Source organism: Trachymyrmex septentrionalis, unplaced genomic scaffold, assembly GCF_001594115.1.
Source record: "Trachymyrmex septentrionalis isolate Tsep2-gDNA-1 unplaced genomic scaffold, Tsep1.0 scaffold155, whole genome shotgun sequence".
In the NCBI taxonomy this organism is placed as follows: Eukaryota; Metazoa; Arthropoda; class Insecta; order Hymenoptera; family Formicidae; genus Trachymyrmex; species Trachymyrmex septentrionalis.
This window is the reverse complement of record NW_017304705.1, coordinates 32,065-42,768: the sequence shown is the minus strand read 5'-3', so window position 1 is coordinate 42,768 and position 10,704 is coordinate 32,065. Positions and strand designations below refer to the sequence as shown.

The window sequence follows — 10,704 nt, the reverse complement described above, 5'->3', positions numbered from 1 at the left end:
TATATATATATATATATATATATATACACATACACTACCGCTCAAAAGTTTCAGCTCATTTTATATTTTCAATGATAATTTTATTTTTCACATATAAAATATGAAACTGTTATGGAATAAATATAGAATAATATGATATACTCTCTTTCTTATTTTCAAGCATGAAGATACTTAATAAAGTTGTGAATTGCTAAAAAATAAATTGAAATTACAAGTAAATTTTTCAAATAAATAAATATGATAGAGGTGTATATAAGTTGAAAAAAGATATCGATTTCAAATTTGATGTTGGACATGGATAAATATTTAAGAAAGTGATATATAATATAAATAATATATTCTCATAGATATTAAGCATCAAGTTATACATAAATTTTTAAGATTTAAAAAACTTATCGATAGAATATTAAGAATTTGACTTTTGTTATTAAAGCCCAAGATTAAATTTTGAAAAGTAACAAGTCTAAAAAAGATATACATACTATTTGTCAGTTTTAGTGAATATATGATATAACAAATTAAAAAACAATACAAATGTAATGCAAATGCTGTATAAATATTTTGTTTTTTATATTACAAAATTTCCATAAATGGAGAGTATGCTGAAACTTTTGAGCAGTAGTGTAATTCAAAGATGATTGATGTCATACAAATCATATAATTTGGAATGACTTAAAGCAAGATGGAAGTGACTTACTCCTCCTTAAAAAGATGAAGGATGCCTTTTGTGACTTCAACAAAGGGGTTTCCAGAGATAAAACTTATTTGATCAGGTGAAGTGCAAGCGGCAGCACCAGTTATCTCTGCTGGAGTAGAACTCGCAATATGATTAGAATTTACAAATGATGTCTCTTCAGAATTAGTTCTCGAGAACGAATGAGATTTGCTTGTGCTTTGGTTTGATAATAACGGAGATGTAGTTTCTGTCTTGTTTGTATAAGTCTCAACATTGATATCCCTTGGTTCTCTGCAACCTCTCGTTTTCTTTGCAGCCATTGTACCTTTGATATTATATTTGTTACTTATAATTATCACATCAATATCAATTATTTTATCGTTATCAATTTGTTAGAAGATCATGAAAGAAATTAGGTTTGCCTTTTACAATAATATTCTAACTATATAGAGCAATCGTATCAATACACAGAAACATTAAACATTAAAAATTACTTATAATAATTGATAATTGTAATAAATATTACATTCAAAAATGAAATGTTTATGCTTACTAGTGGTCTCTTCTAATTCCGAATCACAAATCTCGATGCGAATAACGCACAAAGACACTAAGACAGCTGATGAATTCATGCCACAATTAAATTACAACATATTATAATAAACATTTCTTTTTATTTTATTAAGTCATCATATCAATTCGATACATATATATGTATATAACAGATTTTACAAATTAGATTCTGATCCAACCAAGGATTTATGATCCTCTCGAATGAAGTGTCCAACTAATAACCAACAACTTGAAAAGGTTAAGACTTAGAAATCAAACTATCAAACAGCAATCGGTGTTCAATAGGGCACTGGCATTGGGATTGGCTCCGTTCAGCAAAACGTTTATTTTGGAACTGTTGGAAATTTTCTTTGCGTTCTTTCATCTGATTGGTCTATATTTTAGGATCTAACGGAATATACCAATCATATGCAAGAGCTCACTAAGCGCTTAATAAGCAGTTGTTATTTTGAATGCACTCAATCAAAACGGTTTCAAAACTGTTGTATTCTGCAGTGTGCTGAACATAGCTACTTTCAATAAGTAAAACGGTTTAATCTGGTTTAATCCAAATTATTGGAACATTAGAATATTACTCCTTAAAAGTAGCAAATATTTAAATCTATAATAAAGGAGAAAGAAAAGTATTGGTAATCATTTAAAATACGGTCCTTCGATTTTGATAAAAGGCTTATTTGACGCGTTTTTGCACAAAATGACAAAATCTGTAAGAAAAAACGTTAGGACGACCTCGCGAACAGAGATATTAAGCGTTAAAGTTGACGACTATAGAGGTTAGGAAATATGTCATATGACGAGATGCAGCGACATGTATGAACAAATGTTCTGCTTGACAATTTTTACAAACAATTGACGGATTTCCTAACTTCTATAGTCGTCAACTTTAACATTTAATATCTCTGTTCGCGAAACCGTCCTAAAATTTTTTCTTACAGGTTTTTTTATTTTGTGCAAAAACGCGTCGAATGAGCCTAATCTTATCAAAATCGGAGAGAAGGACCGTATTCTAAATAATTACCGCAGTATTAATTATCATTAATATGTATTTGTATTTATTATTTGTATCATTAATATGTATATTGTATTTGTTCCGCAGTTTAAGTGGTTAACAAGAATATCAAGTATGAGTTATTTTAGCGAGTTGCATCAATTATCGAGTAAGTGATATATTTTTACTTTTAAAAAGTAGATGCGATTAAAGAAATTATTGATAAAGGTTCACAATACCACGGTCGCTTCAAATTTTGATAAAAATAGACTCAATCAATGCGTTTCCGTGTAAAAATAAAAATTCTACAAAAAAAAAAGCGTCATTCTGCCCCACAAACCGAGATATTAAGCGTTAAAGTTGACGATTATTGAGATTAGGAAATCTGTCAGTCACGAAATACTGCGATGCAAGCACGTGTCTCAAATTCGTTACTTTAAAACAAATTCTTTGCTCTAAAACACAAATTCATGATTTTGACATAAAAAGATGAAACTATAATGCGATCACGTTGGTGAGTGTTTTATCCAGATGATGTTGCTTGCTTTTTACAGAATTTAAAAAAGATAACTTTTTTCAAAGAATTTTATTTTATTCAGTTTTTTTAAAATTAGAACATTATGAAATTCCTAACAATCGGTCATCAAATTGTTTGTGAGTTATCCATGAAGTATTCATCAGGATTGCTACATAAATTGGAACATATTCCATCATGGTTTTTATGTTTCTGACGATGCTAACTAATTCAAAATGTGAATATAATATTTGAAGATGGCTCAATCTAGGAGCCGAAACATATAATATCTCTGTTTCTATTATGTATGTATTTAGTTCCTATTAAGAATTTTTTTTATTTTACATTTTAAAAAATTAATTCTTTAATATACCCCTTTTTATCGTTATATTGTTATTAAAATTTGAGGTATTGTGAACCTTTACCAAATTATTTAATTAATAAATTTTACAGTTATTGAAAGTATACATTGCGGACATAAAGAACTGTTTAATATAATAAATATCATACTTTTCATGATTTGTTTTTCAGATATTTCCAGTATTTCTGCAATCTCCCAATCCAGTGGCAGATTAATTGATAGAGTAAATTCATCACAAAGTTTGTTAGACAATTATTCCAGTGCTATAAGAAGTAACAATAAGTTTGTAATAACCCAAGAAACAACTGCGATCGAAAAAACAATAAAGTTGTTAGTATTATGCAAAGAAAGTATAAGTGAACATGTTAAAATTAACATTATCTATCAGTGTATAAAGAAAGCATCTTTGAATCCCAAAGATGTTTTTTCTAAAAGCACAGCTAGCAAATTACAAATGTTGCTTTCAATTCATGAACTGGATAAGTATATGCATCTTCCTTCAACAACAAAATATATGCAAGATAAATTGATACTTTTGGGAATTTGTGATTTACCATCATGTCACTTAAATTCCGATGAAAAATTAGAAGTGAAATGCTGCATCGAGACAATGTTACGAGAAATAATACATGATACGATACTGAAGTAAGTGTTTTGTGATTTTTTATATATAAAAAAATTTTAATAAGTATATACTAAGTTCTGTAACAATATTAATTTATATGATAATTAATAAAATACTTTAATATCTATGTGTTGTAAGATATGAAGCCTTAGGAGGAAATATTAAGGAAACGTCAAAGAAAGACTGTAAGACACATAACAAATTCTTAGAATATTACGATATGCCAACAGTGGAATGGAAAAATAAAATTGAGGATTTGATTCTGCAGTATGAAAATGACTTGCTGAAATATATATACTTAATGGACAAGTGGAATAAGCTGAAATATGAAGATATGAACCAAGCATATTTAGAAAAGACAGGCTATTTATTACTGCAGGCACAAGTTGCAGAGTTGCAAGCAAAGATAACAAAACTTTCTTGCACAATCAGAATGTTCAAAGAAACTTCAACTACCGTTGATGCTTTTAAAATGTTACATCAATTAATCGATAAGAAATTAAAAATGGTTACAGATGAAATTCGCCAGAAGGAAGATTTAAAGAAGCTGTACGACAATATGAAGGATACAGAGTATGATCAGGTGTTATTAATCTATTTACAGCTCTGCAATGCGATAAAGAAGAAAAAACATATCTTGGATATGTTGAAATAGTTTTATAAATAAATGGAAGATTTAATAATCAAAACAATAAGTATACATATGTATATATCTAGCTCAAAAGTAAATATATTTTGCATTTACATCTTATTGTATTGAATAAACTCTTAATAAATATTGTATGGCGTAAGTGTTATTAAGTTAATTTGATTTATTAAAATGTATTAATGACTTATCTTAAAACAGAATAACTTTTTATTCGCTATCGGAAACCCTATTTTCATTCTTCAAAACAATAAGAGGTACGTAATTTTTGTCAGCGAGAATTCCATGTTCGATAAGGAATGCTTCCACATCCGATGAATAAAAATCTACTCCCAGATGATCCGTAACATGAATGAAGTTTCCTATTACTTGTCCATTTTTGTACACCAGCAATGTTGGTACACCAAATTTTTTGAATTGTTTGCTGAGACCTGCAATTGAACCTAAAAAAAATTACACAAAATATATGAAAAAAATAATTTGTTACAATATATAAGGTTGGTCAGAAAGTTCGTGCCATTTTTTTTTAGCACAAAATTGTATCTCACATTGTATCTTTGTAAAAAATGAATGAAATTTAAATTAAAAAAAAAAACCAGTTTTGAAGTTTTAAATCTACTTTCGAAAGGTTACTGTGTTTTTTTGAGTTTCTGTGAATTAGTAGTTTTTACATATTATAAGCTATAAAAGATGAACAATTTTCTTCTAACTTTGAGTCTATCATTTGCCCAACAAAATTTGAAAATTTTCGGTTTTCCAAGTGAAAGCTTAATTTTCCCTACAAAATTTTTTTTTTAAATATTCCTAAGATTTTTTTGTTACTAGTTATCACGAATTAAATAAAAGGAACATTTTGACTTTAATTATTCATAACTTCATTAAAAATTATCGTACCGCAATTAAAAAAATGTTTTTTAAGCTAAAACTTTGCTCTATTGAATAGTATAACAACAAATATATTTTATGTATAATTTTGAACTAAAAAAAAACGGTACGAACTTTCTCAATTCAGTATTTGAATTATATGAAATTTTTTTCTGAAATTCTGAAAAATATAAAAAATATTGATATAAAAAATGTAAACATTTTATGCTAAAATTAGCTTCTTTAAAGATGAATAAGAATAAAAGATCTTACTTATAAAGTAAAACTTAAATTATAATTAAAAATATTTTAGTTTATAAATATGTATATATATATATAATATTATATATTTTTTTTATATATATATATATATGTATGTATGTATGTATGTATATAAACTAAAAGATTTGCAATATATATAGCGCACCCTGTGTGCGCGTGCGTGTGCGTGTGTGCGTACGTACAGGGTGGTCCACTTAAATCGACCATTTGAAATATCTCACTTATTTTTGATGATGTAAAAAAGTTTCAAATGAAAGTGGAATGGTTTTGAGGGGGACATATTTTGATCATGTTTTTTTTCTGATAAAGGCGTCAAAAAGATATGAAAGTCACTTTTTAAATGAAATTGTATATCGATCAATAATAATGTGACAGCTATCAGCTGTCAAAAGATTATTTAAAAGAAAAATTCTCAATTTCAAGACCCTGCACAGTGAAAGGAAAAATTCGACCGACGCACTAATTTTTAACCAATTTTAATGTTTTTTTTTTAATTTGCTCGAAATTAAATGCGCTACAAGCCTATTCTGCGTAAATTTTGATTACAGTCCAAATTAAAAAAAAATTACTATTTCAATATTCGTTACCGTGTAATTTTGATTTTTTTCTGTTCACTTTATTGGATCGGCAATTTTTACTTTGGATAATAATCAAAATTTACTTTATTTACATAAAGTGCTGAGAATTTTTTCAAAATTTTTTAATACCGTATTTTCTCGTGATAAAAATAAGAAAATGCAGTACTAAAAAGTTGATAAAAAATTCTGAAAAAATTATTTTTAAAATTCTATGAGAAGAAAATAAATGATTTTTATCCCTTGCAGTTTTTCTGTATAGTAGATAGTATTTTAAAAAATTATTCAAGATCAATATTTGGCAATTTTTAGTATTTCAATTAATATCTTGTTAACTATTGCGAAAATCGCAAAATGGTAGAGGCTTTTTCGATTCAGTTTAATCTCTATCTACACAAAAGCGATTGGCGGAACTTATGGAACACCCTGTACATATACACTATATAATTATATATATATACATGTATATAGTGTTTAGCATAACGATCCGCATGATTTTTAAGATACTTCTAACAGTTAAAAAATAAATTTAAAAGATGAATATTCATTCGTTTTGTATAGGCTGCAACATATAAAAAAAGAATTTAAAAAATACAAAATTTTAAATGTTAATCGGGCTCTCGAAATTAAAAAAATATAATAAAATATATGGACAATAAGACTATTAATACAGCGCGGAAATTGGTGCGCAAATTTCAATAAAATTAACCAATAATGTCTACATAGAATATAAATGTACAATAATTGTCTGTACGATCTTATTTGAACGTTTCGGTTTTCTTCAAACCATCATCAGCAGATTTTGAATGGAAGAATATAAAAATCTTAAACATAAAGAAAGAAAATTAAGTAAGAGACTCATATCGGAAATGCTGAATATTCAGTTGCAATCAAACAATTTGAATTTACAATCAGGTACAGAATTTCTGCACCATTCGTATGTGAGCATTTTGGAAAGATTCAAATACTGACTTTATGTATTCGCTTTTAGCTGATTTTTGCTTTGTTTTTAATTATTGACGTTAGATTAGTTTGACTTATCATAACGTATTATTTTTTACGGACGTGGCTCGCAGAATAAAATTTGGACGGTCATTACTTGTCTGATTCCCGTTGAGATAATATATATTATAATTTGATATCGTATAATGTAAAACTAAGTCTTATATTTCTTATTATCGTTGCTTTATATAACTTGACTTCCTACATTTGGAATTGTGATCTGTGGAGAATGAAGGTGAGTAATACAATATATTGAAAACAACAATGTAATTAATTTCTTTGCATAATTTGTTCTTTAATCAGTCACTTGGCTTTTTAACGAAAAGATAAATTACGGCTATTCCCAACTAGAAAGTAGGGAAATGCTCATCCTCAGTCTTACATAGATTTTAAATTTCAACATTGTCACAAGAATTTTGTCAAGACATCTACGATAAGTATTTATGGATTTGCTGGTAATGGTTTGAAGAAGATTGAACCGTTCAAATAAGATGGTACAGACTATTATTGTACATTTATATTCTATAGATCTAGACATTATTGGTTAATTATATTGAAAATTGTGCATCAATTTCTACTGTGTTAATGCTCTTATTGTCCATATATTAAATTAAAAAAAATTTTTTTTTATAAAATCTAAGTCATCTTAAATTTATTAAATAGCACCATACAATTTTTTCTATAATATTATAGGAGTCAAGACAAATTCAAATTATTATCAAAATTTCGCTTTTTTTTTTTAATGTTTAACTGATTTTATTGATACTTAATATTAAATTTGTAACATTATTTGTAATAGCAGTACTTACAACTTCTGATCAGAGAACATACATATATACGTACATATATGTGTACATACATGTAGTTATTTAATAAAATATGCAATAAAATCAATAAAATATAAAAAAAGTGATATTTCGACTGTGATTTGAATTCATTTTGAAGACTCAACAATATTATGAAAAAAAATTGTATGATGCTATTTAAAAAATTTTAAATTTACTTTGATTTCCATATAAAAAAATTTTTTTTAAATTGTTTTATCGCATGTTATAGCCTATATATAAAACAGATGAATATTCACCTTCAATCTTTTTTTTAACTATCAAAAGTGTCTAAAAAATCATGCAGACCGTTACACGGTCGTGTGTGTGTGTGTGTGTGTGTGTGTGTGTGTGTGTGTGTGTGTGTGTATACATATAATTAATAACGTTGACAGTGAAAGTCACATTACTTTTATATAATCTCAAAATTAACAAACCTAGAATTTTACAAAATTTGACGTAAGGGTATTTTTCTGCAAGAGATATTAAACATCCATTCATGGCTTCGCAGCCAGATACATTATCCTCGTAAATGTGAATGATAATAATTATTGATTTGTCTTCTCCATCAATGGCTTGTAGAAACTGATCTGTGTTCTCCAAATCGATAACTCTTCCAAAATAAAGTTTCTCTGTTTTTGCAAGCATTTCTTTCATTCTTTGTTTCTGATATTCTAGAAGAAATTCATCAGTTAATAAATTTGCCAACTCTGGATCTGTCTCATTCAGTTTTTCTTTTTCTTCATCTAAAGCACTGCGGCACGTTAAACTCAGTTTGTTGATCAATTGTAATCTTTCTTTCTCTTGTGATTCTCGTTTTTCTGCTTCTAACTGTTTATATCGCTGCCAATCCTTCCAAGAAAATATTTTGCATTACATCAAATATTATCTATTTAATATTTAATTGACAATAAAACTTAAATATATATGTGTGTTCAATTTGATGTTTCTAGAGTTTTATATCTTTCTATAATCAAAATTTAATTATAATAAACACTATATACATAAAATACATAATATGGCTCAAGTAATAAAAATTAAAAGAAATAAAATGCTGAAAAAGGCTATGAGCCAAGTACAATAAATTCAGTATTAATGATATATATTGACATAAAAGTTACAAGTGAAAAACGCTACGAGAACAATTTTTTTTATTACATCAAATATAAATTCGTATCTTATTCTGTTTATTGTTTTTATAATCAACCGTTAATAATTTTTATTATATTTATATTTAATTAATTACATGTTTAACATTGATAATGATCCAATTGGAGTCGAAATGTTTATTCTTGTAACACTTTTCACTTGTAACTTTTATGTCAAAATATATCATTAATACTAAATTTATTGTACTTGGGTCTTAATCCTTTTCAATATTATTTCTTTGAACTATATATATATATGTATATACCTTTATAACACCTTTAGGTCCTGTGTTACTGGAAGTTCCATCCCATTCTGAATATGAAGGTGCAATATATTGTGCAGTATTGTCAGTATATTTGACATCATCACATTCTTTATCGGAATCTCCAGAATCATTTCCGTCATCTTCGCTGGAACTGCTGCAGTAGTAGTGTAATTTTTCTCCCAAAATTTTATCCTCCAATGTTGACATGATGTTGGAATTTTAAACTTTGTACAAAATAATATATTAAATATGTAACAGAAACTTATTTGAACTTTTGACTATTTTTGAATACAAAATTAATAGATTTGCAAAATATTTTGTGATTGAAAATATAATCAGATGGATTTTTTAACTTAATATTTATAATTTAAAATTCAAGAAATACATTTTTAAAAACATAAACTAATAATCAATAAATGATTCTAAAGAATTTTATTATATCTTATAAGTCGTTCAATGGAAATTCTCAAATTTTTTTCTCCTATGCATCAATAATAAATTTTTTATTACACATTACATGTATATTTATGTTTTACAAATAAAATAAAAAGACATCTTTATTTTTCAATAGTTTAGAAACTCATTGACGCACCTATAAAGACGCACATAAAGAATCGAAACTTAAAGAAGAGCTGTATGTATTTATAAATATGAATAAAGCATGATGGAAATAGTGTTGCAAGATTCGTGGATCCTCTTCACGGAGTAATAAGAACAAACTCAAGCAACCGGTCACGAAAAAAGTGGACTCGAAACACGGTATAGAAAAATCCATGGAAAATCCGGTAGATGTGATTTTAGTGTCATCACGCCTTGTGGAAAAAGTTAGAAGTATTGACTGTCACGTGGTCACTGGTCACACATACGTATGTATGCGTTTATGTATTTAGTAGATATACATCTAAAGGTGCTTTTTCATGGGCATTAGTTGACGCGTGTCAAGACAATTTTGTGATGTCTGTTAGTTTTAGTGTTGACGCCCAGATGTTAAAGTTTTCCAACTTCTAAGCGTCGCGCGCGAAAGAACTGTTTTTTAAAAAGAAGCAAAATAGATTAAGTTTAATATTTATTAGGCTTAGTAAATTAATCAATTATATTTTACAGTAAAATTATTTATACATTTTCAATATACAATAAATGTATTGAAGAAATAAATTTAATTTCAGCAAGTTTTAGTAAATATTATACTTGTAAAGTTTGCAAAACTACTACTACTACTATAAATGAGGCTGACATAGGCCTAGTTTCCACCAAGGATTTAATCCAGATCAGAATGTAAAAACCAATTACAGTCAAGCATTCCTCTGTCGTTCGATTGTAACAGGGGAATACTCGATTGTAGTTGGTCGGTTCTTACATT

General features: G+C 27.3%; 3 protein-coding genes across 5 annotated transcripts in view; 1 reads left to right on the top strand and 2 right to left on the bottom strand.

The window, feature by feature from the left end:
• LOC108745887 (BRCA1-associated protein) overlaps positions 1-1,426 on the bottom strand; it is a 10,219-nt gene extending 8,793 nt beyond the window's left edge. Inside the window, exons 1-2 of the mRNA XM_018482291.1 lie at positions 1,230-1,426; positions 698-1,001 (exon numbers count right to left, since the gene is read on the bottom strand). Coding sequence (XP_018337793.1) covers positions 698-1,001; positions 1,230-1,308 — 383 coding nt within the window. The 5' untranslated portion in view covers positions 1,309-1,426. The remainder of the gene's footprint in view (positions 1-697; positions 1,002-1,229) is intronic.
• Positions 1,427-1,707: 281 nt separating this feature from the next.
• LOC108745889 lies at positions 1,708-4,405 on the top strand. Of its 3 annotated transcripts, none has more exons than XM_018482294.1 (4): positions 1,708-1,878; positions 2,346-2,406; positions 3,283-3,757; positions 3,876-4,405. In XM_018482294.1, the coding sequence occupies exons 2-4, from the start codon at positions 2,373-2,375 to the stop codon at positions 4,390-4,392; spliced, it is 1,026 nt and encodes a 341-aa protein (XP_018337796.1). In that variant the 5' UTR covers positions 1,708-1,878; positions 2,346-2,372; the 3' UTR covers positions 4,393-4,405. The 3 variants fall into 3 exon arrangements, with proteins under 3 accessions (XP_018337796.1, XP_018337795.1, XP_018337797.1); XM_018482293.1 differs by having other exon boundaries at positions 1,708-2,271; XM_018482295.1 differs by having other exon boundaries at positions 1,747-1,771.
• Positions 4,406-4,534: 129 nt separating this feature from the next.
• LOC108745888 (phosducin-like protein) lies at positions 4,535-10,175 on the bottom strand. Its single transcript, XM_018482292.1, has 4 exons — positions 9,937-10,175; positions 9,345-9,568; positions 8,368-8,782; positions 4,535-4,826 (listed from the first exon to the last, which is right to left on the bottom strand). The coding sequence occupies exons 2-4, from the start codon at positions 9,549-9,551 to the stop codon at positions 4,594-4,596; spliced, it is 855 nt and encodes a 284-aa protein (XP_018337794.1). The 5' UTR covers positions 9,552-9,568; positions 9,937-10,175; the 3' UTR covers positions 4,535-4,593.
• Positions 10,176-10,704: the final 529 nt, after the last annotated feature.